This window comes from Scyliorhinus torazame, chromosome 19 (genome assembly GCF_047496885.1).
Source record: "Scyliorhinus torazame isolate Kashiwa2021f chromosome 19, sScyTor2.1, whole genome shotgun sequence".
Classification (NCBI taxonomy): domain Eukaryota; kingdom Metazoa; phylum Chordata; class Chondrichthyes; order Carcharhiniformes; family Scyliorhinidae; genus Scyliorhinus; species Scyliorhinus torazame.
Genome location: NC_092725.1, coordinates 38741752 through 38769383, shown reverse-complemented (window position 1 = coordinate 38769383; position 27632 = coordinate 38741752). Strand labels below are relative to the sequence as shown.

The 27632-nt window shown below is 47.8% G+C and overlaps 1 protein-coding gene across 2 annotated transcripts in view; it reads right to left on the bottom strand.

The window, feature by feature from the left end:
* Positions 1–21068, bottom strand: part of kdm5a (lysine demethylase 5A) — a 408944-nt gene extending 387876 nt beyond the window's left edge. For both annotated transcript variants that reach the window (XM_072484202.1, XM_072484201.1), the window contains exon 1: positions 20607–21068. In XM_072484202.1, coding sequence (XP_072340303.1) covers positions 20607–20753 — 147 coding nt within the window. In that variant the 5' untranslated portion in view covers positions 20754–21068. The remainder of the gene's footprint in view (positions 1–20606) is intronic.
* Positions 21069–27632: the final 6564 nt, after the last annotated feature.

Here is a 27632-nt window from a genome sequence, read left to right as displayed (position 1 = left end):
GGGTCCCAGAGGACTGGAAAGTGGCTAATGTAACACCCCTGTTTAAGAAGGGAGGGAGGCAAAAGACGGAAAATTATAGGTCGGTTAGCCTGACTTGGGTCATTGGTAAGATTTTAGAGTCCATTATTGAAGATGAGATCCCGGTGTACTTGGAAGTGCATGATAAAATAGGACCGAGTCAGCATGGCTTCGTCAAGGGGAGGTCATGTCTGACAAATTCGTTAGAGTTCTTTGAGGAGACAACAAGGAAGTTCGACAAAGGAGAACCAGATTTATTTAGATTTCCAGAAGGCATTTGACAAGGTGCCACATAGGAGACTGTTCAATAAGTTAAGAGCCCATGGTGTTAAGTGTAAGATCCTGGCATGGATAGAGGATTGGCTGACTGGCAGAAGGCAGAGAGTGGGGATAAAGGGGTCTTTTTCAGGATGGTAGCCGGTGACTAGTGGTGTACCTCAGGGGTCTGTGCTGGGACTACAACATTTCACAATGTACATTAATGATCTGGAAGAAGGTACTGAAGGCACTGTTGCTAAGTTTGCAGATGAGACAAAGATCTGTAGAGGGGCAGATAGTATTGAGGAAGCAGATGGGCTGCAGAAGGACTTGGACAGGTTAAAAGATTTGGCAAAGAAGTGGCAGATGGAATACAATGGGGATAAGTGTGAGGTTATGCACTTTGGAAGGTGAAATGGAGACAGACTATTTTCTAAATAAGAAGTTGCTTAGGAAATCAGAAGCAAAAGGGACTTGGGAGCCCTTGTTCATGATTCTCTTAAGGTTAACGTGCAGGTTCAGTCGGCAGTTAGGAAGGCAAATGCAATGTTAGCATTCATGCCGAGAGGGCTAGAATACAAGACCAGGAATGTACTTCTGAGGCTGTAAATTTGAAGTATTGTGAGCAGTTTTGGGCCTCGTATCTAAGGAAGGATGTGCTGGCCTTGGAAAAGGTCCAGAGGAGGTTCACAAGAATGATCCCTGGAATGAAGAACCTGTCGTATGAAGAACGGTTGAGGACTCTGCGTCTGTTCTCGTTGGAGTTTAGAAGGACGAGGGGGGGGGGGGGATCTTCCTGAAACTTACAGGATACTGCTTGGCCTGGATAGAGTGGATGTGGCGAGGCTGTTTCCACTTGTAGGAAAAACTAGAAGCAGAGGACACAATCTCAGACTAAAAGGACGATCCTGGAAAAAACAGAGATGCAGAGAAATTTCTTCAGCCAGAGGGTGGTGAATCTGTGGAACACTTTGCCGCAGAAGGCTGTGGAGGTCAAATCACGGAATGTCTTTAAGACAGAGATAGATAGTTTTTTGATCAATAAGGGGATCGGGGTTATGGGGAGAAGACAGGAGAATGGGGAAAAATATCAGCCATAATTGAATGGCGGAGCAGACTCGATGGGCCGAGTGGCCTAATTCTGCTCCTATGTCTTATGTGTTGGGAGTGCTGGCTCGGTTCTGGTTTGGTCAAGGGTTTGTGGATTGGGTTTGGCTGCTTTACTGGGCACCGGTTGCGAGTGTCCAGACAAACAGGACAAGTTTGGGTTACATCGGGGGACGAGACAGGGGATCCCACTCTCCCGCCAGTTTTCGGGACTTGAGGGAAGAGCGAGGTGCTCCCGAGTTGACTGGTGGGCAGGAGAGGAGGCTAGGGGAGTTATCGTTCCGGTCGAGTATTCCGTATCTCGAAATCCAGGTGGCGCAGATCTGGGCCCAGCTACACAAATTCAACTTTGCACGACTGGTGGAGGGAATGAAGGCGAATTTCAAGAGGTGGGATGTGTTGCCACTGTCACTGGAAAGGCAGATGGTGAAAATGGCAGGGCTGCCCAGGTTCTTTTTTATGTTCCAGAATCTCCCCATCTTTGTTCCAAAGTCCTTTTTCAGCAAGGTGAACGGGATAATTTTGGGGATGAGGAAGAAGATCCCGCGGGTGAGGAAATTGGTGGTGGAGGAGGAATCTATGTGGGGGCGGATGGTGGCGGCAACTTGAAGGGGTACATGATTGAGAGCACTGTTGTTGGCTCCCCTTCCGCTCTCACCGATCAGGTACTCAGTGAGGCCAGTGGTGATTTAGGCGTTACAGGTGTGGAGCCAATGTAGGCAGCGTTTCGGTTTGGAGGGCATGTCGTTGTGGGCAACGATATGTGATGACCGTAGATTTGTGCCGGCGAGACTGGATGCGAGGTTCCGAGGTTAACAGTGGGATACAGTATTTTAGGGACTTGTTCATAGGGGACAAGTTTGCGAGACTGGAAGAGTTGGAAGAAACGTAGAAGTTTCCAAAAGGGAAAATGAGGGGATCTCGGAAAGTTCTTCAGGTATAAAATGTAGACTGGGCTTAATCAGGGTGATGACGAAGAACTTAACATTTCTGATTCCAATGTATTCATAGAATCCATTCAGCGCAGGAGGCCAATCAATCAATCAAGTCTGCACCGACTCTGCGAAAGAGCACTCTATCTCAGCCAACTCCACCACCCTATCCTCAGGTTGTGACCGTTTTTTGATTTTAATTGGTTCACTGTTGTTGTCTGTGTCTTCAACTACCAGGGCCCTCATTTCTGGTATTCTCTCCCGATATTTTTCCCTCTCTTATTTTAAGGTGTCCCTTTACACCTACCTCATTTACTCCCAATAACATTTCCAGACTTATTTCTGAAGAAGAAGAATCTGCAGAGTTATGGGAGAATGGTACAAAGTAAAATGCTCATTCAGAGAGTTGGTGCAAACATGATGGGTCGAATGGTGGCCTCCTGCACTGTAACAATTAACAGGGGGCTTGAGTTGGCAGCACGGTAGCATTGTGGATAGCACAATTGCTTCACAGCTCCAGGGTTCCAGGTTTGATTCCCCACTGGGTCACTGTCTGTGCGGAGTCTGCACATCCTCCCCGTGTGTGCGTGGGTTTCCTCCGGGTGCTCCGGTTTCTTCCCACAGTCCAGGTTAGGTGGATTGGCCATGATAAATTGACCTTAGTGTTGGGTGGGGTTACTGGGTTATGGGGATAGGGTGGAGGTGTTGACCTTGGGTAGGGTGCTCTTTCCAAGAGCCGTTGCAGACTCGATGGGCCAAATGGCCTCCTTCTGCACTGTAAATTCTATGATAATCTATGAAGAGCCGCGGGGTTATGCTGCAACTGTACATGACCCTGGTGAGACCACATTTGGAGTATTGTGTGCAGTTCTGGTCACCTCACTATAGGAAGGATGTTGGAAGCATTGGAAAGGGTGCAAAGGAGATTTACCAGGATACTGCCTGGTTTGCAGGATAGGTCTTCTGAGGAAAGGTTGAGAGAGCTAGGGCTTTTCACTTTGGAGCAGAGGAGGATGAGAGGCAACTTAATAGAAGTTTATAAGATGATGATGGGGATAGATAGAGTGGACGTTCAGAGACTATTCCCTCGGTTGGATGTAGCTGTTACAAGGGGGCATAACTATAAGGTTCTGGGTGGGAGATATAGGAGGGATGTCCGAGGTAGGTTCTTTACTCAGAGAGTGGTTCGGGTGTGGAATGGACTGCCTGCTGTGATAGTGGAGTCGGACACTTTAGGAACTTTCAAGCAGTTATTGGATAGGCACATGGAGCACACCAGAATGACAGGGAGTGGGATAGCTTGATCTTGGTTTCGGACAATGCTCGGCACAACATCGAGTGCCGAAGGGCCTGTTCTGTGCTGTACTGTTCTATGTTCTATCCCTGTAACCCCGCCTCACCTGCACATCTTTGGACATGAAGGGGCAATTCAGCATGGCCAATCCACATAACTTGTACATTGTTGGAGATATTCAGGAGATAGGGAGGAAAAAGGGGGGCAGTATCGATCAAAGATACTCGGATAGCCCCAGAAAAGGAAACTGAGGTTTCAAAGAATGCTTTAGGTCAGTATTAAGGAATGATAGAACTGCCATTATGCTACTTGCAGGGTCGAGGGAAGAAGGCAAAAGAAAAGGCCACCAAACAGTGGGAAGGAAATAGAGGAGCAAATTTACAACCAAATTTCATCAAGAACAAGATCTACAGAATTATGATACCGGGGGACTTCAATTCTGCTTACAGACGGGTGGCACGGTAACGCAGTGGTGATTTTGCTGCCTACGGCTATGAGGACCCGGGTTCGATCCCAGCCCCGGATCACTGTCTGTGTGGAATTTGCACATTCTCCCCGTGTCTGCGTGGGACTCACCCCCACAACCCAAAGATGTGCAGGTTAGGCGGATTAACCACGCTAAATTGCCCCTTAATTGGAAAAAAAATAATTCGGTACTCTAAATTGAAAAAAAATTATGCTTCCAGACATGGAAAATAGCAAAGTTAAAGTGAGAGAAATTCTTGAAAATGTGAACAACAAAACTTCTATCATCACAATAAAACAAAATAGGATGATAAATGTAAGGTTCATAAAAGAGGACCAGAGAAGCAAGCTGATTACTGAAAGTACAGACTACTGTAGAACTGAAAAGGTAAAAGAATATTTGAATGTGCGAATCATGAACAAAATAGATGAATATCACCGATTGGAATTATTGACGTGTTTCTTTTTATAAATTCCACGTACCCAATTCATTATTTCCAATTAAGAGGCAATTTAGTGTGGCCGAAGATCCACCTACCCTGTTGTGAGGGCAAAACCCACACAAACACGGGGAGAACGCGCAAACTTCACACGGACAGTGGCCCAGATCCGGGATCGAACCTGAGGCCTCGGTGCCGTGAGGCAGCAGTGCTAACCACTGCACCACCGTGCTGCCCCTGACATTGAGTTAGATTTGTTGGCATTCGGGAGATGTGGCTGCAGAGTGGACATTCAAAGTCATTTGACTTTGAGAAAAGATTGGCAAAGGGCGGCACGGTAGCACCGTGGTTAACATTGCTGCCTCACAGTGCCAAGGACCCGGGTTCGATTCCGGCCCTGGGTCACTGCCCGTGTGGGGTTTGCACATTCTCCTCGTGTCTGTGTGGGTCTCAGTCCCACAACCTAAAGATGTGCAGGGTAGGTGAATTGGCCACGCTAAATTGCCCCTTAATTGGAAAAAAAAGGAATTGGATACTCTAAATAATATTTTTTTTTAAAGATTGGCAAAATGGATAAGGAGTGGGGTAGCCCTGATAATCTAAGATGAAATATAGCCAGTTGAGGAATAGGATTTTACCTTGAAAAATCAAGATACAGAATCAGTTTCCCAAAACTGAACAACATGGGGCGAAAAAGACTTGTGGAAATAATTTATGAGGCTCCCTAACATATGGTGGGTGTAATGTCACACAGGGTCACATTGTCAGGACAAACCAAATTTGCAACAATTATGTGCAAGTTATGTTCACAGTATGCATCCAAGACAGTCTCCCATCGCTTGGTCGCCTGTCGAGGAACCAGTCAGGGGAAAAGGCTATTTTCAATCTAGTATTGGGCAATAAGACAGGGTTAATTAATAATTGTAGTAAAGGAGCCTCTGGGTACAAGTGATCATACTATGATAAATTTTACATTGAGCTCGAGCACGACCGAGTTAAAACCAGGGTCTTTCAAAATCAACATATATTTCTATAGCACCTTTAACATCATGGAATGTCCTTTTCTATAGCACCTTTAACATCATGGAATGTCCCAAGGAGCATTACAAAACAGGATGTTGGGTCACATAGAACATAGAACAGTACAGCACAGAACAGGCCCTTCGGCCCTCGATGTTATGCCGAGCATTGTCCGAAACCAAGATCAAGCTATCCCACTCCCTGTCATTCTGGTGTGCTCCATGTGCCTATCCAATAATCGCTCGAAAGTTCCTAAAGTGTCCGACTCCACTATCACAGCAGGCAGTCCATTCCACACCCTAACCACTCTCTGAGTAAAGAACCTACCTCGGACATCCCTCCTATATCTCCCACCCTGAATCTTATAGTTATGCCGTCTTGTAACAGCTACATCCACCCGAGGAAATAGTTTCTGAAAGTCCATCTATCCCCCTCATCATCTTATAAACCTCTATTAAGTCGCCTCTCATCCTCCTCCGCTCCAAAGGGAGCCCTAGCTCCCTCAACCTTTCTTCATAAGACCTATCCTGCAAACTAGGCAGCATCCTGGCACCCTTTCCAATGCTTCCACATCTTTCCTATAGTGAGGTGACCAGAACTGCGCACAATACTCCAAATGTGGTCTCACCAGGGTCATGTACAGTTGCAGCATAACCCCGCGAAACTCAAGCCCACTGTTAATTGTTACAGACCAGGAGGCCACCATTCGACCCATCATGTTTGCACCAACTCTCTGAATGAGCATTTTACTTTGTACCATTCTCCCCATAACTCTGCAGATTCTTCTTCTTCAGAAAGAAGTCTGGAAATGTTATTGGGAGTAAATGAGGTAGGTGTAAAGGGGCACTTTAAAATGAGAGGGAAAAATATCGGGAGAGAATACCAGAAATTAGGGCCCTGGTAGTTGAAGACACAGACACCAACAGTGAACCAATTAAAATCAAAAAAAGGTCACAACCTGAAAATGAAGTCTTTCTCTCTCCATAGATGCTGCCAGACCAACTGATGATTCCCAACATGATGCAAGAATCTACTCTCAGGGGCATGAACACAGACCTTAAATGGAAAACATGCTTGATATATCTATTAAGGGTTTCTTTTAAGCAGCTCCCGATACCACGGACTTTCGGGCTCGCTAAAGGAGCCCCAACGGAACTTTTTTTTTGACGCAACCCGTGGGGAAGGGAAGAGAGAGGTCCCCCTCCAACTTCTATGAAACGGACCAGAAGTGCAACAGCCAAAGGAGCGGCACTGGAGCAACGGGAGAAGCGAGGGAAAGAAAACAAAATAGCGGCGGCCAGGGACAAAGGGGAGCTGCAGGAGTTCATCAAGCGCTGCTTCGAGGAGCAGCGCGAGGAGATGCGCAAGGAGATGTTGGCGCCTATGCTTTCGGCAATTGAAGGACTCGGGATCACCCAGAAGGCCCATGAAGCTAAGATCCAGGAGGTACAGAAAAGAGTCAGTCAGAACGAGGACGAGCTCGTGGGACTGGCGGTGAGAGTGGAGCAGAACGAGGCGCTACACAAGTGGTGGGCGGGAAGACTCGAAGACCTGGAGAACAGGTCGAGGAGAAAGAATCTGCGGATCCTGGGTCTCCCTGAGGGAGTGGAGGGGGCCGATGCCGGGCATACGCGAGCACGATGCTCGAGGCGATGATGGGCACGAAGGCCCCTTCGAGGCCGCTGGAGTTGGACGGGGCACATCGGCTGCTGGCGAGGAAGCCCCAGGCAAATGGGCCGCCAAGGGCGATGGTGGTGAGGTTCCACTGGTTCACGGACAGAGAGTGGGTCCTGAGATGGGCCAAGAAGGAGCGGAGCAGTAAGTGGGACAATGCAGAGATCCGAATATACCCGGACTGGAGCACGGAGGTTGCAAAGCGGAGAGTGGGTTTCAACCGGGCCAAAGCGGTGTTGTACCGGAAAGAAGTGAAATTCGGAATGCTGCAGCCAGCGCGACTGTGGGTCACATACAAGGGCCAACACGATTGCTTTGAAACGCCTGAAGAGGCGTGGACCTTTGTACAAGCCGAAAAGTTGGACTCGAACTGAGGGTTTGTGAGGGTGGGGGGGGGGGGGATGTTTGAGGTTTGATGTGTGATGGTTGTTGTATATAGGGGGTCAATCACGCGCAGGAAATGTTACATGGGCTGGGGGAGAGAGACAAGGCAGCGACAGGAGCTGCGCCAGAGGGGAAAGCGTGGGGTTTTTTCCCCGCGTGCGGGAAGAAAGGCGGGAAGGGGAACGAAGTAAGGCATATTGATTTGGAGACTCGGGGGGAGGGGGGGGGGGGGGGGGGGGTGAGAGCCCCTCCAATCCGGCTGATAACGTGGCATGTGAGGGGCCTGAATGGGCCGGTGAAGAGGGCTCGAGTGTTCGCGCACTTAAAGGGACTGAAGGCGGATGTGGTCATGCTCCAAGAGACACACCTGAAGGTGGCAAACCAGGTCAGGTTAAGAAAGGGATGGGTAGGACAGGTATTCCACTCGGGACTGGACGGTGGGAAAGCGGGTGTCATTTGAGGCCAAGACTATTGTAGTGGACAATGGAGGGCGATATGTAATGGTGAGCGGTAGGCTGCAAGGGACGTGGGTGGTGTTGGTAAACGTATACGCCCCGAACTGGGATGATGCAGGATTCATGAAGCGCATGCTGGGGCGCATTCCGGACCTGGAGATAGGAGGCCTGATAATGGGAGGGGACTTCAATACAGTGTTGGATCCAGCACTGGACCGCTCCAAATCAAGGACTGGAAAGAGGCCGGAGGCGGCCAAGGTACTTAGGGGGTTTATGGATCAGATGGGGGGATGGGGGGGGGGGGGGGAGTGGATCCATGGCGGTTTGCAATGCCGCAGGCCAGGGAATTTTCTTTCTTCTCCCATGTACACAAAGCCTACTCCCGGATAGATTTCTTTGTTCTGGGTAGGGCGCTCATCCAGAGGGTGGAGGGGACGGAGTATTCGGCCATAGCCGTTTCGGACCATGCCCCGCACTGGGTGGAACTGGAGCTGGGAGAGGAGAGGGACCAACGCCCGTTGTGGCGGCTGGATGTGGGACTGCTGGCGGACGAGGTGGTGTGTGGGAAGGTGAGGGGTTGTATCGAAAGGTACTTGGAGGCCAACGACAACGGGGAGGTGCAGGTGGGGGTGGTATGGGAGGCGTTGATCAGGGGAGAGCTAATTTCCATTAGGGCTCATAGGGAGAAGACAGAGGGTATGGAAAGGGCGAGGTTAGTGGGGGAGATTTTGAGAGTGGACAGGAGATACGCAGAGGCCCCGGAGGAAAGATTATTTGGGGAAAGACGACAGCTCCAGACGGAGTTTGCCCCGTTGACCACAGGGAAGGCGGAGGCACAGTGGAGGAAAGCGCAGGGGGCGACCTACGAGTATGGGGAAAAGGCTAGTCGGATGCTGGCACACCAGCTCCGTAAGAGGATGGCAGCGAGGGAAATAGGGGGAATCAAAGATGGAAGGGGAGCTACGGTTCGGAGTGCGACGAGAATAAACGAGGTATTGAAGGCCTTTTATGAAGAGCTGTACAGATCCCAGCCCCCAGCGGGGGAAGAGGGGATGAGACGATTCCTAGATCAACTGAGATTCCTGAGGGTGGAGGAGCAAGAGGTGGCTGGTTTGGGGGCACCAATTGGGTTGGAGGAGCTGAGCAAGGGTTTGGGGAGTATGCAGGCGGGGAAGGCCCCGGGACCGGACGGATCCCGGTGGAGTTCCACAGGAAGTACGTAGACCTGTTGGCCCCGCTACCGGTGAGGACCTTTAATGAGGCAAGAGAGGAGGGGACACTGCCCCCGACAATGTCGGAAGCGACAATTTCTTTGATCCTAAAGCGGGACAAGGACCCACTGCAATGTGGATCGTACAGGCCGATCTCGCTCCTCAATGTGGATGCAAAAATGCTGGCCACGAGGATTGAGGACCGTGTCCCAGGGGTGATCCATGAAGACCAGACGTGATTCGTAAAGGGCAGGCAATTAAACACTAACATGCGGCGGCTCTTAAACGTGATGATGATGCCATCGGAGGAGGAAGAGGCGGAGATAGTGGCAGCTATGGACGCGGAGAAGGCCTTTGACCGAGTAGAGTGGGAGTACCTCTGGGAGGTGCTGCGTAGGTTTGGGTTCGGGGGAGGGTTTATCAGTTGGGATAAGCTCCTTGACAGAGCCCCGATAGCGAGTATAGTGACGAACCGGCGGAGGTCAGAGTACTTTCGACTGTACCGAGGGACGAGGCAGGGGTTGCTCCCTGTCCCCCGTTGTTCGCATTGGCGATCGAACCATTGGACATGTCATTGAGGGAGTCGTATAAATGGAGGGGGGTGGTCCGAGGGGGAGAAGAGCATCGGGTGTCGCTATATGCGGATGACCTGGTGCTGTACGTGGCGGATCCAATGGAGGGGATGGTGGAGATCATGCAGACTCTAAGGGAGTTTGGGGAGTTTTCGGGCTATAAGCTCAATGTAGGGAAGAGCGAGCTCTTTGTATAACAGGCGGGGGACCAAGAAAGAGGGATAGGGGACCTACCGCTGAGGAGGGCGGAGGGGAGCTTTCGGTATCTGGGGATCCAGATAGCCAGGAGTTGAATCAAACTGAATCTGACGAGGTTGGAGCAAATGGAGGAGGATTTCAAAAGATGGGACATGTTACCGCTCTCGCTGGCGGGTAGAGTGCAGTCGGTCAAAATGGTGGTCCCTCCGAGGTTTCTGTTTGTGTTCCAGTGCCTTCCCATCGTGATCACTAAGGCCTTTTTTAAGAGAGTAGGCAGGAGTATTATGGGGTTTGTGTGGGGCGAATAAGACCCCGAGAGTAAGGAGAGGGTTCCTGGAACGCAGTAGGGACCGAGGAGGGTTGGCGCTGCCAAACCTGGGGAGCTACTACTGGGCAGCAAATGTGGCGATGATCCGCAAGTGGGTTATGGATGGAGAGGGGGCGGCGTGGAAGAGGATGGAGATGGCGTCCTGTAAAGGAACGAGCCTGGGGGCGTTGGTGACGGCACCGCTGCCGCTCTCGCCGACAAAGTATACCACGAGCCCGGTGGTGGTGGCAACGCTAAGGATCTGGGGCCAGTGGAGACGGCACCGGGGTGCAATGGGAGCATCGGTGTGGTCCCCGATCAGGGGTAACCACCGGTTTGTCCCGGGGAAGATGGACCGGGGGGGGGGGGGTTCCAGAGCTGGCATCGGGCGGGGATTGGAAGAATGGGGGACCTGTTCATCGACGGGACGTTTGCGAGCATAGGGGCACTGGAGGAGAAGTTTGAGTTACCCCCGGGAAATACCTTTAGATATATGCAGGTGAGGGCTTTTGTGAGGCGACAGGTGAGGGAATTCCCGTTGCTCCCGACACAAGAAGTTCAAGATAGGGTGATCTCGGGGGTATAGGTCGGGGAGGGCAAGGTGTCGGAAATACACCAAGAGATGAAAGAGGGGGAAGCGCTGGTAGAAGAGTTGAAGGGTAAATGGGAGGAGGAGCTGGGGGAGGAGATCGAGGAAGGGCTGTGGGCTGATGCCCTGGGTAGGGTTAATTCCTCCTCCTCGCGTGCCAGGCTCAGCCTGATACAATTTAAGGTGGTTCACAGAGCGTACTTGACGGGGATGAGGTAGAGTAGGTTCTTTGGGGTACAGGACAGATGTGGAAGGTGCTCAGGGAGCCCGGTGAACCATGTCCATATGTTTTGGTCATGCCCAGCACTGGAGGGATTCTGGAGAGGAGTGGCGGGAGCAATATCTCAGGTGGTGAAAGTCCAGGTCTAGTGGACGAACCGGGAGTGCAGGAGGCGAAAGAGGCCGGCATTCTGGCCTTTGCGTCCCTAGTAGCCCGGCGAAGGATCTTGCTAATGTGGAAGGAGGCGAAGCCCCCCAGCCTGGATAAATGATATGGCTGGGTTCATAAAGTTGGAGAGGATTAAGTTCGCTTTGAGAGGGTCTGCGCAGGGGTTCTACAGGCGGTGGCAACCGTTCCTAGACTATCTCGCGGAGCGTTAGAGGAAGGTCGGTCAGCAGCAGCAGCAACCTTGGGGGGGTGGGGACACGTTCTGTGGGGGGGTGGGGGGGATGAGCAAGAGATAACATGAAGGGTGGGGGAAACTGGCACATACGGGAGAGAGCCAGTGTACAAAGCTGTGTAAATATATCACTTTGCCATGTATATATCTTGCTCTGCGCGATTTCTCGTTTTTTTTGTTACGGGTGGGGGGGGGGGGTTATTGTTTGTAAGGGAGAAAAATTGTGTTAAAAAACTTTAATAAATATATATATTTTTTTATTTTTTTTTTTAAAAAGAGTTTCTTTTAGGTCAACTAGGAAGAAGGCTAAGGGGGGGGAAATACTGGATGTCTTAGAATTTGGATTTTTAAGAAGTAATCAATAATATGTTGGACAAGATGTTATTTCAGGTTAAATGAGTAGGAAGAATGTGGCAGCAGGAATATATAAGTTATCCATTTTTGTGAGGAAAGCAGAATATTTTTGAAGTAGTGAGAGACCAGATTATTGGTATTCAGGGGGACCTGGATGTACAGGTTATGAAAACACATTTATTACAAAAGGGATTGGAGGAGTAGAGAAGATGGACTGTTAATATATCGATGGTCTTGTGGCACAGTGGGTCCTATCCCAGCCCGAGCCAAGAGCTCCGATTCAAGTGGGCATAGCTTTCGACTCCTTACCCAAGAAAAGATATGCTTGCATCAAAGGCTCATGAGACAAATTCCTTGGACTGTCTTGTGTGGAGGTTGCATAGGCCAGGCCTGTATTCACTAGAGTTCAGCAGGGGAGGCCCTAATGTCTTGAGAGAATACATGCCACAAGGTCGTTTCCACAAGTTGGAAAATCAAGAACTGAGGGCCATCATCTCAGGATGAGGATGTGGCCATATCGGAATGAGATAAGGCGACATTTCTTCACCACTGGAATTCACAAATCCCAGAGAGCCAAGGGCACTCAATCATCAGTATATTTTTGGACACGAGGGGAGGGCGTAGCCAAGGCACGTTTGAAAATGGAAGTGCTGGGTTTCTGGTGGAATATTATAAAAAATTCAAGGATAAGCTGGCGCCCCTGATGGTGGGGATGTTTGAAGAGGCGATAGGGAAGGGGGTGTTGCCACAAACCTTGGGGCAGGCATCGATTTCACTGTTGCTAAAAAAAGAAAAGGATCCGACGGAGTGTGGGTCGTAGGCCCATATCACTTCTGAATGTGGACGCAAAGGTATTGGCAAAGGTACTGGCGGGTAGGCAGGAGGAGTGCCTCCCGAAGGTGATAGGTGAGGATCAGACGGGGTTCGTGAGAGGGAGGCAGCTCTTTTCAAACATTAGGAGGGTATTGAACATCGTTATGGCACCGGCGGAGGGGAAGGAAACAGAGGTGGTTGTGGCACTGGACGCTGAGAAGGCGTTTGACCGGGTAGAATGGGGGTACTTGATGGCAGTTCTGGAGCGGTTTGTGATTGGACCAAGAATTGTGAACTGGGTAAAGCTACTATATAAAGAGCCGAGGGCGAGTATCCGCACAAACAACATCAACTCGAGATACTTTTCTCTCCACCGTGGGACAAGGCAGGGATGTCCTACATCCCCCCTGCTGTTTGCACTTGCAATTGAGCCATTGGCCATCACATTAAGAAGTTCGGGGGTATGGAAAGGAATAGTGCGGGGGAGGGGGGGGGGAAATAGAGCATAGGGTGTCCTTATATGCCGACGACTTGCTGTTATACGTGTCAGAACCGAGTGTGTCGATCGGGGGAATATTGGAGCTGCTTCGAGTATTTGGGTCTTTCTCGGGGTACAAGCTGAATCTAGAAGAGAGTGAGTATTTTGTGGTATCTCGGCCGGGGGCGGGGGCAGGGGCTGTCATTCCGTAGGGCAGGGACTCACTTTAGGTATCTGGGGGTGCAGGTTGTCCGGGAGTGGGGGGGGGGGGGGGGGGGGGGGGGCTTCACAGGTACAACAACTCTAGTTTGGTGGGGAAAGTGAAAGCTGATCTGGCAAGGTGGGATGGTATCCCTCTGTCACTGGCGGGTCGGTTACAGGCGGTTAAAACGATTGTGTTGCTGCGATTTCTGTTTATTTTTCAATACCTACCAATTTCCTGCCGAAGGCTTTTTTCAGAGAGATTGAGGGAAGGATTAGCTAGTTCATAGGGGAGGGAAGGTGGCCAGAGTGAGAAAGGTGCTGCTACAGAGGGGAAGGCAGGCAGGGGGTTTGAGTCTTCCGAACCTGATGTACTACTACTGGGCGGCGAATGTGGAGAAGGTGCGGAGCTGGGTCAGAGGGGTTGATTCCCAGTGGGTCAGAATGGAGGAGAGTTTGTGCAGGGGGTCGGGATTGAAAGCACTAGCAACAGCGCCGCTCCCGATAGCCCCGGGGAAATACTGAGAGAGTCACGTAATAATAGCTTCATTGAGAATTTGGAGGCAGTTTCGCCAACACTTCGGGTTAGGGGCTGGGTCAAGGGAAATGCCGATTCGGGGGAACCACAGATATGAGCCAGGGAGGTGGGATGGAAATTTTCGGAAATGGGAGGAGAAGGGGATTAAGACGCTAAAAGATTTGTTTCTTAAAGGTCGGTTTGCAGGACTGAAAACTAAGTATGGGCTGGAGCAGGGAGAAATGTTTAGATACATGCAGGTTCGAGATTTTGCCAAAAAGGAGATACAGAACTTCCCGGAGGAGCCGGCCTCCACATTGCTGGAGGCGCTGACGACAGGGGAACTGGAGAAGGGGGTAGTGTCAGCGGTTTACGGAGCTATTTTGGATGAGGAGAAGGCACCACTGGAAGGGATCAAAGCAAAATGGGAGGAAGAGTTGGGAGAGGTTATGGAGGAGGGGTTCTGGTGTGAGGTGCTCCGGAGAGTAAATGTCTCCACCTCGCGCGTGAGGTTGGGGCTGATACAGCTGAAGGTGGGAGACAGAGCACACCTCACGAGGGCGAGGATGAGCCGATTCTTTGAAGGAGTAGATGATGTGTGAGAGCGTTTGGGGGGGGGGGGGGGGGGGGGGGGGGGGGGGGCGCGCGCGCGGCATGTGTTTTGGTCCAAAGCTAGAGGATTGCTGGAAGGAGGTTTTTAGGGTAATTTCCAAGGTGGTGCACGTGAAACTGGACCCGGGTCCCTGGGAGGCCATATTCGGGGTGTCGGACCAGCCAGGGTTGTAAACGGGTGCGGAGACAGATGTCGTAGCCTTCGCCTAGTTGATCACCCGAATGCGGATCCTGTTGGGATGGAGAGCAGCCTCTCCACCCTGTGCCCTGGCGTGGCGGGGGGACCTGTTGGAATTCTTGACTCTTGAGAAGGTTAAGTTTGAACTGAGGGGAAGGATGGAGGGAGGGGTTCTACAATTCATGGGCATTATTCAGTATGCACTTTCAAGAACTGGATAACATCGAACATTAGTTGGGGGCTGTATGTATTAAGCGTGACTATGGGTGATTTCTGATTCCTTTCTGTCATTTGTTTATGTAAACATATGGGCTAATGTTTGAGGTTTAGTGGGAGGATGGGATTGTTGTTATCGATATGAGGATTGACATCTTTGTTGCTGATTATTGTTTATTGTTGGTGGGTGTAAATTTGGGAGAAAATTTGAAAAAGGAGAATAAAAAATATTTTTTTTAAAAAGAAAATGTAAGTGCATGGGATGAAAGGCTGTGAGGTAAAAAAAAAAAGTAAATCAGAGATTAACAGTTGCTTTTCAGTCTGGATGGAATATACAGTGATGTTTAACCCCCAAGGGGCAGGAAAGGGATTGCTGCACTTTTCACATATACAATATCTTAATATGCATGTCTAAAACTACGCACACTTGAACATTGTACCGCAGGTGTGACCTAATCAAAGCCCCATATGTTTGCAGTTGTTTCTCTTTGTGTGGTGGTGCACTTTCATCTGTTTCCATGGCTAGTTTTTCCTGGAACAGGTGGCTAACCTGTTGCCAGCAGCTTCTAGCTTGAGAGGCACCACTCTGCATCAAGCAATGGCTGACCAGAAGTGTCTCCTACATTTACTGCCTGCCACTGGCATGTGTTAATGGATTTGCAGGTTGACATTCCTCCTGTTTAGCCGCATTATGAACAAATCTTTCTTGGCCGTGAAGTCCTGGGATGGCATTCGAATTGGAGCTTCTGGCCCAGTACCCACTGTGCCACAAGACCATCGATATATTTACAGTCCATCTTCTCCACTCATCCAATCCCTTTGTAATAAACGTGTTTTCATAACCTGCTGTAGCTGCATGTTAACTTTGTGATTTGGGTACAAGTACTTCTTGGGTATAGAGGGTATACTTTCAAAATTTGCAGATGACACTGAATTCAGAAACATAGAAATAAAATGGTAGCAAACTTCAAGAGCATGGTTGATGTTCTTTGCTGAAGATCAGTGAAGCATTTTCACAGGAAAAATTAAACCATGTGAACTAACCGATCAAACTAACCAATAGATGTTAAAATTTTCTTCATGGGTTGTGGGAAATGCTGGCGAAGCAAACATTTAGGGGTCCTAACTGCATGCGAGAAAGGTGGTGATGAGCTGGACCTTTGAACTGTTTCAGTTCACGTGCTATCGGTACACCCACAGTATTGTCAGGGAAGAAGTTTCTGGATTTTTACCCAGCCACAGGAAGAAACAGCAATATATTTCCAGTCAGGATGTGATTTGGAACTGGTTTGTGGTGAAGTTCCTGTGCATCTGGTGCCCCTGTTCTTCTGGAGATGCTGGGTTTAGGAGATGCTGTTGAAGAAACCATGACAAGTTGTTGCAGTGCATTTTGTAGATTCTACACACTACAGCCAGTGGCAGTGAATATTGGTGAATGGGGTGTCAATTCCTTTGTCCTGGATGTTGTTGAACCTCTTGGTGAGGGACGACCTAATTTTGTGTATTCAATTATGATGAAGTGGGTGGTGCACAAATGCTGCACTTTACAAAACATTTATGTTTTCAAATGTCCCTTGATATCCAAAGCGAAAGAACCCTGGAAAGGGTGTAACTGGAATTCCAAGCAAACATCTCCAGTTTTGCAGATGCCCTTGTGATCTCAGGTTATCGTTGGGATGAGAATTGAAAAGAGGAAAACAGTAGCCAAACAAATAATTAGGTATTGGGTTACAGCCTGCCTGGATCACAGAATCCCTACAGTGCAGAGGGAGGCTATTCAGCTCATCGAGTCTGCACCAACCCTTCAAAAGATCACGTTACCTGGGCCCAATTTCCCACCCTATTCTTGCAATCCCATCCAAAGGGGCAATTTAGCATGGCCAATCCACCCAACCTGCACATCCTTGGACTCATAGAATACAGACACTCACACACTCTCACGCAGAGAGAAACACACACAGACATGTGTCAACTGGTGAAGCAGGAAATCTTCGAAGAACAGGACAGGGATTGATGTTCGGCATTGAGGTGGGAAGTCATGGCAGAGGTAGCAAAACAGACCAAAAGGGCAGATTCCAGGAGTTGAGCAGCAAGTTTAGGAAAGACAAGCCTTTTACACCCTCTGACAATCAGATGTGGGGGTACTGCTGCTAGAAGGGACTTTTGGCCAACCTCCTGCATGAGTAAAGGAACATAGAGGGCTGTGGGACTCGGAGAGGTTAATGTGCTATATGCTGAGGAGGAGTGCCTGAAGTTTTGAACAATGTATCTTTTCTGTATTGGCTATTTATAGTGAAATTTAGCTTTATTTTTCATGTCATTTACCCATTAATGTGTGCATTATGGTTTTGGTTGGTTTGTTCCAGTTATATTGTTCATCAGTTTATTCCGTTGGGTCATTTGGGAATTTTTAATGTCATCGGTCTTTAGAGAGATTATAATGAAAGGAAGGCCGGATTTCCCTTGGTTTGAGGGGTACATAACTGGAGGGCAGGGGGCACAAGTATTTAGGGTAAGGGATTTTAAGGGATCTGAAACTTAGCAAAAATAAGGGTTGTGGAGGCAGAGACCCTAATAATATTTAAAAAGTAATTGGATATACACTTGGAAGTGTTGTAGCCCCACAATGTTCAGAACCAAGTGCTACAAAGTATAACCAGGTGGAATGGTTATTTGTTCCAGACATGAGGGACTGAATGGCTTCCTTTCAAGCAATGAATTGCTATCATTTTTGTTCCAGTGTTGTTGAAGCTGCACTCATCCAAACAAGTGGAGAGTATTCCTCACTCCTGACTTCTGCATTCTAGATGGTAGACAGGCATTAGAAAGTCCGGAAAGATTGGCAGCACGGTGGCGCAATGGTTAGCACTGCTGCCTCACGACACTGAGGACCTGGGTTCGATCCCGGCCCCTGGTCACTGTCCGTGTGGAGTTTGCACATTCTCCCCATGTCTGCATGGGTCTCAGCCCCACAACACAAAAGAATGTGCGGATAGACAAATTGGCGATGGTAAATCATCCTTCATTGGAAAAAAAAAATTGGGTACTCTGAATTAAGTCCGGAAAGGGTGACATGTGCATGACTGCTCCCTTTAAATTTCTATTCAGTAGTGACTTGTCACCCAAACCAGGATATTGAATGGTGGGAGGTTTGGAAAAAGTAAATGACAGGGAAGCTGGTAAATTGTCTTGCTGAAGATAGACAATGAATGGCACTTGCGAGCGGTAATTGTTATTTTCCACTTATCACTACAACCCTGGACATTGTCCAGGTCTTGGTGCACATGGGCACAGACTGCTTATTATTGGAGAAGTTGCCAACGCAACTGCACACTTAAAGGATGGGAGTGTACGAACACAAATCTTTCAAGGTGACTAGACAAATTGGTACGTTAAAAAAAAAACAGGATCCTAGGCTTTATAAAAGAGGCAGAATACAAAAGCAGAGTGTTATGCTAAACATTTACAACTCACTTATTACAACTTGCCAAGGCTTCCTCGACGGGATCATCCAAATCTATAAACTATACAAAAAGGCACATGGGCTTCCCCTCCAAGCCACACACCATCTGATTTCAAAATATACCGTCATTCCTTCATCATCACTGGGTCCAAATCCTGGCTGAACAGCACAGAACCCACACCACATTTCTGCAGCAGTTCAAGAAGACAGATCAACACCACATTCTCAAAAGGTAACAATTACTGGCAGACAGAGATGCAGACAAACGCACAAAATGAAAAAAGTTGCCAACTGGAGCAGCATATCCAATGCTGAGCACCACGCTGCAGGGAGTCAAAAGCTTGGAAATTGGGATGGAAAAAAAAGTGCAGAGACGAAGGACTTCAGTAATGTGGAGAGTTTAGGCAAGCTTTGATCCTAGAGTAACAAGGTTGGGAAAGGGACAATTTTTAAGAATAGTGTTCAAAATGATGAGAGATTCAGAGAAGTCTTTTTTTGCGACACTTAAGATATCATGAACTGGAATACAATTTGCACAATGCCACAGTGGTTAGCACTGCTATCTCACAGCACCAGGGATCCAGGTTCGATTCTGGAGGTTGCACTTTCTCCAGGTGCCTGTGTAGGTCTCCTCCAGGTGCTCCTGTTTCCTCCCACAGTCCAAAGATGTGCAGGTTAGGTGGGATTAGGGGGACAGGGCGGGAGAGTGGGCCTCAGTAGGCCGTTTCAAAGATGCAGACTCAAAGAACAGTACAGCACAGAAACAGACCCCTCAGCCCTCCATGCCTGCGCCGATCATGATGTTTGTCTAAACTAAAACCTTCTGCACTTTTGAGGTCCATACCCCTCTATTCCCATTCTATTCATGGATTCAAGGTGCCTTTTATCGTATCTGCTTCCACCACTTCCCCCTGCAGCACATTCCAGGCACTCAACACACTTCCCTCGCACAGCTCCTCTAAACTTTGCACCTCGTACCTTAAACCTATGTCCCCAAGTAATTGAGTTTTCCACCCTGGGAAAAATCATCTATCGACTGTCCATGCCCCTCATAATTTTGTACATCTCTATCAGGTCACCCCTCAATCTCCGTCCTTCCAGTGAAAACAATCTGAGTTTATTCAACCTCTCCTCATAGCTAATACACTTCAGACCAGGCATCCGGATAAACCTCCTCTGTACCCTCTCCAAAGCCTCCACATCCTTCTGGTAGTGTGGCAACCAGAATTGTGCGCAATATTCCAAGTGTGGCCTAACCAAGGTTCTGTACAGGTGCAGCATGACTTGCCAATTTTTACACTTAATGCCTTGAACGATGATGCCGTATGCCTTCTTGACTACCTTATAATCTTTTATTGTCACAGGTAGGCTTACATTATCACAAGTAGGCTTACATTAACACTGCAACAAAATTACTGTGAAAATTGCCTCGTCGCCACACTCCAGCACCTGTTCAGGAAAAGTGAGATGTCCAATTGACCTAACAAGCACATTTTTCGTCCACCTGCGTTGCCATTTTCAGTGACCCGTGTATCTGCACACCCAGATCCCTCTGCCTGTCAATATTTTGAAGGGTTCTGCCATTTACCATATAATTCCTACCTGTATTAGATCTTCCAAAATGCATTACCTCACAGGATTACCTGTCAGGATTAAACTCCCATCTGCCACCTCTCCACCCAAGTCTCCAACTGATCTATATCCTGACAATCCTCTTCACTATCCACAACTCCACCAATTGTGTTGTCCACAAACTTACCAATCAGACCAGCTACATTTTCCTCCAAATAATTTATATACGCCACGAACAACAAAGGTCCCAGCACTGATCCCTGCGGAATGCCACTAGTCACAGCTCTTCCATTCAGCAAATAATATACATCTGATATACATACAGGAGTGTATTTGCTCAATACCACAAACTCAAAACTGTAAATCCTTTGGTCACATGCAAGGAGGCTGAGTTTACACAATGTATATATGGCTGCAATCTGCAGTCTGATCCCTACAGGGTTCTAGCTGAACAAGTGGATGTTATTGCGGTTACTGCTGCAGTTTAAATGGACAAGTTGGCTAGTCCCCCAGTGCTGAAGCAGCAACATCTGCTGCACCGTCCGCCGCAGGCCAGCTGCGGGGCTGAGCGCAGCAGCCCGGAGCTGCCTCCCCACCCGCCGGCCCGCAGGCCTGGCCGCAGCGGCCCACAGTCAGAAGCGGCTGCAGGAGGCCTTACCTTGGGCGGGCGGATCTTGCAGATGCCGCTCCTCTGGGCCAGGGGTCTGATCTTGTTGATGTAGCCGAGCGGCTCGGTGAACTCCTCCCAGCTGGGCTCGAAGACCGGGCACTCGGGCGGCGGGATGAACTCGGAAAAGATCCACATGATGGCGGCAGGCCAGCTGCGGGAGTCGACTCGCTGAGAGAGCCGGAGACAAAGAGCGGAGCGGCCGGGCCCGGCCCCGCTCACACCGCCGCCTCTCCCCACACACAGGGCCTCACGGACACCAGCCGGATCGCCAACACTCAACACCCACAATCCGGCTCCGGCTGGGCCTCCGACACCGGTCACAACTCACTCACTCACTCGACCCACTCCGCCGGCCGCACACAAATGAGTCCGAGGCCTCTTCACTCCAAACCGGCCCCACAATACACAGAGCGGGGAATGGCCGCCGCCCAGTCACCAACCGTCAACATGGGGGAGGGGGGAGGAGAGGACGGCCACAGGGCTGAGCGCATCATATACAATAACCTATACAGTCACAGAGAGAACAGCATCTATCATATGTAACATCTATCATATAATAACATTTATAATATATAGCATCTACCATATATAACATCTGTCATATAATAACAACATGAATCATATAATATTTATCATATAATAACATCTATCATATATAACATATATCATATATCTATCATAATAACAACTATCATATATAATATCTGTCATATAACATTTATCATAGAACACCTATCATACAATAACAACATCTATCATATATAACATATAGCATATAACATCATTTAATAAGATCTATCGTATAATAACATTTATCATATATAACATCTATCATATAATAGTATTCCTCATATAAAACATCTATCATACAATCACAACATCTGTCATATATAACATCTATCATATAACATCTATCATTTAATAACATCTACATATAATAACATCAGATATAACATCTATCATATAATAACATTTAGATAAAACATCTATCATACAATAACAGCATCTATCATATATAACATCTATCATATAATAACAACTATCATTTAATAACATCTATCATATAATAACATCTATCACATCACGTCATAAAAACATCTATCATATAATCACATCTATCGTACATCGATCATGTAACATCTATCATCTATATAACATCTATCATATATAACATCTATCATGTAATAACATTTATCATATATAACATCTATCATATATAATAACATCTATCATATATAATAACATCGATCATATATCACAACATCTGTCATAAAATATTTATCAGATAAAAACATTTATAATATATCAATGTCTATCATATATAACGTCTATTATATATAACAGCATCTGTCATATATAATAACATTTATAATATATAATATCATTTATATATAAGGACACCTATCATGGATAACAACATATATAATATATAATACCATGTATCATATATAACAATGCCTATCATATATAACAACATCTATCATATATAATAACATCTATCACATATAATAACATTTATCATATATAACATCTATCATATATTATAACATCTGTCACACATAATAACATTTATAATATATAACATCTGTAATATATAATAACATTTGTCACATATAACACCTATCATATATAACAACATCCATCACACAAAATAACATGTATCATACATAACAACATCTATCATATATAATAACATTTATAATATATAATCACATCTGTAATATATAATAACATCTAACATATATAACATTTATCATATGATAATATTTATAATATATAATAACATCTATCATGTATAACAACATCTATCGTACATAATAACATTTATCATAGATCATACAGAACAAAGAACAAAGAACAAAGAAAAGTACAGCACAGGAACAGGCCCTTTGGTCCTCCAAGCCTGTGCCGACCATGCTGCCCGACTAAACTACAATCTTCTACGCTTCCTGGGTCCGTATCCCTCTATTCCCATCCTATTCATGTATTTGTCAAGATGCCCCTTAAATGTCACTATCGTCCCTGCTTCCACCACCTCCTCCGGTAACAGATTCCAGGCACCTACTACCCTCTGTGTAAAAAACTTGCCTCGTACATCTACTCTAAACTTTGCCCCTCACACCTTAAACCTATGCCCCCTAGTAATTGACCCCTCTATCCTGGGGAAAAGCCTCTGACTATCCACTCTGTCTATGCCCCTCATAATTTTATAGACCTCTATCAGGTCGCCCCTCAACCTCCGTCGTTCCAGTGAGAACAAACCGGGTTTATTCAACCGCTCCTCATAGCTAATGCCCTCCATACCAGGCAACATTCTGGTAAATCTCTTCTGCACCCTTTCTAAAGCTTCCTGGTAGTGTGGCGACCAGAATTGTACACTATACTCCAAGTGTGGCCTAACTAAGGTTCTATACAGCTGCAACATGACTTGCCAATTCTTATACTCAATGCCCCGGCCAATGAAGGCAAGCATGCCGTATGCCTTCTTGACTACCTTCTCCACCTGTGTTGCCCCTTTCAGTGACCTGTGGACCTGTACACCTAGATCTCTCTGGCTTTCAATACTCTTGAGGGTTCTACCATTCACTGTATATTCCCTACCTGCATTACACCTTCCAAAATGCATTACCTCACATTTGTCCGGATTAAACTCCATCTGCCATCTCTCCGCCCAAGTCTCCAAACAATCTAAATCCTGCTGTATCCTCTGACAGTTCTCATCGCTATCTGCAATTCCACCAACCTTTGTGTCTTCTGCAAACCTACTAATCAGACCAGTTACATTTTCCTCCAAATCATTTATATATACTGTGAACAGCAAAGGTCCCAGCACTGATCCCTGCGGAACACCACTAGTCACAGCCCTCCAATTAGAAAAACATCCTTCCATTGCTACTCTCTGCCTTCTATGACCTAGCCAGTTCTGTATCCACCTTGCCTGATCCCGTGTGACTTCACCTTTTGTACTAGTCTACCATGAGGGACTTTGTCAAAGGCCTTACTGAAGTCCACATAGACAACATCCACTGCCCTACCTGCATCAACCATCTTAGTGACCCCCTCGAAAAACTCTATCAAGTTAGTGAGACACGACCTCCCCTTCACAAAACCATGCTGCTTCTCACTAATACGTCCATTTGCTTCCAAATGGGAGTAGATCCTGTCTCGAAGAATTCTCTCCAGTAATTTCCCTACCACTGACGTAAGGCTCACCGGCCTGTAGTTCCCTGGATTATCCTTGCTACCCTTCTTAAACAGAGGAACAACATTGGCTATTCTCCAGTCCTCCGGGACATCACCAGAAGCCAGTGAGGATCCAAAGATTTCTGTCAAGGCCTCAGCAATTTCCTCTCTAGCCTCCTTCAGTGTTCTGGGGTAGATCCCATCAGGCCCGGAGGACTTATCTACCTTAATATTTTTCAAGACGCCCAACACCTCGTCTTTTTGGATCTCCCAATGTGACCCAGGCTATCTACACACCCTTCTCCAGACTCAACATCTACCAATTCCTTCTCTTTGGTGAATACTGATGCAAAGTATTCATTTAGTACCTCACCCATTTCCTCTGGCTCCACACACAGATTCCCTTGCCTATCCTTCAGTGGGCCAACCCTTTCCCTGGCTAACCTCTTGCTTTTTATGTACGTGTAAAAAGCCTTGGGATTTTCCTTAACCCTATTTGCCAATGACTTTTCGTGACCCCTTCTAGCCGTCCTGACTCCTTGCTTAAGTTCCTTCTTACTTTCCTTATATTCCACACAGGCTTCGTCTGTTCCCAGCCTTTTAGCCCTGACAAATGCCTCCTTTTTCTTTTTGACGAGGCCTACAATATCTCTTGTTATCCAAGGTTCCCGAAAATTGCCATATTTATCCTTCTTCCTCACAGGAACATGCCAGTCCTGAATTCCTTTCAACTGACACTTGAAAGCCTCCCACATGTCAGATGTTGATTTACCCTCAAACATCCGCCCCCAATCTAGGTTCTTCAGTTCCTGCCTAATATTGTTATAATTAGCCTTCCCCCAATTTAGCACATTCACCCTAGGACCACTCTTATCCTTGTCCACCAGCACTTTAAAACTTACTGAATTGTGGTCACTGTTCCCAAAATGCTCCCCTACTGAAACTTCGACCACCTGGGCGGGCTCATTCCCCAGTACAAGGTCCAGTACCACCCCTTCCCTAGTTGGACTGTCTACATATTGTTTTAAGAAGCCCTCCTGGATGCTCCTTACAAACTCTGCCCCATCTAAGACCCTGGCACTAAGTGACTCCCAGTCAATATTGGGGAAGTTGAAGTCTCCCATCACCACAACCCTGTTGTTTTTACTCTTTTCCAAAATGCCTACCTATCTGCTCCTCTATCTCCCGCTGGCTGTTGGGAGGCCTGGAGTAAACCCCCAACATTGTGACTGCACCCTTCTTATTCCTGATCTCTACCCATATAGCCTCACTGCCCTCTGAGGTGTCGTCCCGCAGTACAGCTGTAATATCCTCCCTAACCAGTAGCGCAACTCCGCCACCACTTTTACATCCCCCTCTATCCCGCCTGATACATCTAAATCCTGGAACGTTTAGCTGCCAATCCTGCCCTTCCCTCAACCAGGTCTCTGTAATGGCAACAACATCATAGAGCTTGGTTTAGTTCTTGGAACTAAGTTCATCTGCCTTACCCGTAATACTTCTTGCATTAAAACATATGCACTTCAGGCCACCAGACCCGCTGTGTTCAGCAACTTCACCCTGTCTGCTCTGCCTCAGAGCCATACTGTCCCTATTCCCTAGTTCTCCCTCAATGCTCTCACCTTCTGACCTATTGCTCCCGTGCCCACCCCCCTGCCATACTAGTTTCAACCCTCCCGTGTGACACTAGCAAACCTTGCGGCCAGAATATTTATGCCTCTCCAGTTCAGATTCAACCCGTCCTTATATAGGTCACACCTGCCCCGGAAGGGCTCCCAGTGGTCCAGAAAACAAAAACCCTCCCTCCTACACCAGCTGTTTAGCCACGTGTTTAGCTGCTCTATCTTCCTATTTCTAGCCTCACTGGCACGTGGCACAGGGAGTAATCCCGAGATTACAACCCTAGAGGTCCTGTCTTTTAATTTTCTGCCTAGCTCCCTGAACTCCTGCAGCAGGACCTCATGCCTCTTCCTGCCTATGTCGTTAGTACCAATATGTACAACGACCTCTGCCTGTTTGCCCTGCCCCTTCAGGATGCCCTCTACCCGTTCAGAGACATCCTGGACCCTGGCACCATGGAGACAACATACCATCCTGGAGTCTCTTTCACGTCCACAGAAGCGCCTATCTGTGCCCCTGACTATAGAGTCCCCTATTACTATTGCTCTTCTGCGCTTTGACCCTCCCTTCTGAACATCAGAGCCAGCGTTGGTGCCACTGCTCTGGCTGCTTTCCCCTGTTTTCCCCTGATAGGCTATCCCCCCCCGACCGTATCCAAAGGGGTATACCTGTTCGAGAGGGGGACAACCACAGGGGATTCCTGCACTGACTGCCTGCATTTATAATGTATAATAACATCTATCATATATATATATTTTTAAAAATATTTTATTGAAAATTTTTGGTCAACCATCACAGTACATTGTGTATCCTTTACACAATAATATAACAGTATAAATAACAATGACCTGTTTTACAAACAAAGAATAAATAATATATAACAAAAACTAAAACTAAATGGCAACTGCCTTGTCTCAGATAAACACTCTCCAAAAATATGATTTAACAGTCCAATATACAATTATTTATAGCAACGACCTATACATATTATACATATATATAAACAGCCCTGTGAGTCCTTCTGGTTCCTCTCCCCCCCCCCCCCCTCCCCCCCCCCCCCCCCCGGGCTGCTGCTGCTGCCTTCTTCTTTTCCATTCCCTCTATCTTTCTGTGAGGTATTCGACGAGCGGTTGCCACCGCCTGGTGAACCCTTGAGCCGATCCCCTCAGGACGAACTTAATCCGTTCCAGCTTTATAAACCCTGCCATGTCATTTATCCAGGTCTCCACCCCCGGGGGCTTGGCTTCCTTCCACATCAACAGTATCCTGCGCCGGGCTACTAGGGACGCAAAGGCCAAAACATCGGCCTCTCTCGCCTCCTGCACTCCCGGCTCTTGTGCAACCCCAAATATAGCCAACCCCCAGCTTGGTTCGACCTGGACCCCCACTACTTTCGAAAGCACCTTTGTCACCCCCACCCAGAACCCCTGGAGTGCCGGACATGACCAGAACATGTGGGTATGATTCGCTGGGCTTCTCGAGCATCTCGCACACCAATCCTCCTACCAAAAAATTTACTGAGTCGTGCTCCAGTCATATGCGCCCTGTGTAACACCTTAAATTGAATCAGGCTTAGCCTGGCACACGAGGACGATGAGTTTACCCTACTTAGGGCATCCACCCACAGCCCCTCCTCAATCTCCTCCCCCAGCTCTTCTTCCCATTTCCCTTTCAGCTCATCTACCATAATCTCCCCCTCGTCCCTCATTTCCCTATATATAATCTGACACCTTACCGTCCCCCACCCATGTCTTTGAGATCACTCTGTCCTGCACCTCATGCGTCGGGAGCTGCGGGAATTCCCTCACCTGTTGCCTCGCAAAAGCCCTCAGTTGCATATACCGGAATGCATTCCCTTGGGGCAACCCATATTTCTCGGTCAGCGCTCCCAGACTAGCGAACTTCCCATCCACAAACAGATCTTTCAGTTGCGTTACTCCTGCTCTTTGCCATATTCCAAATCCCCCATCCATTCTCCCCGGGGCAAACCTATGGTTATTTCTTATCGGGGACCCCACCAAGGCTCCAGTCTTTCCCCTATGCCGTCTCCACTGTCCCCAAATTTTCAAAGTCGCCACCACCACCGGGCTTGTGGTATATTTCTTCGGTGAGAACGGCAATGGGGCCGTCACCATAGCCTGTAGGCTAGTCCCCCTACAGGGCGCCCTCTCCAATCTCTTCCACGCCGCTCCCTCCTCTTCTCCCATCCAC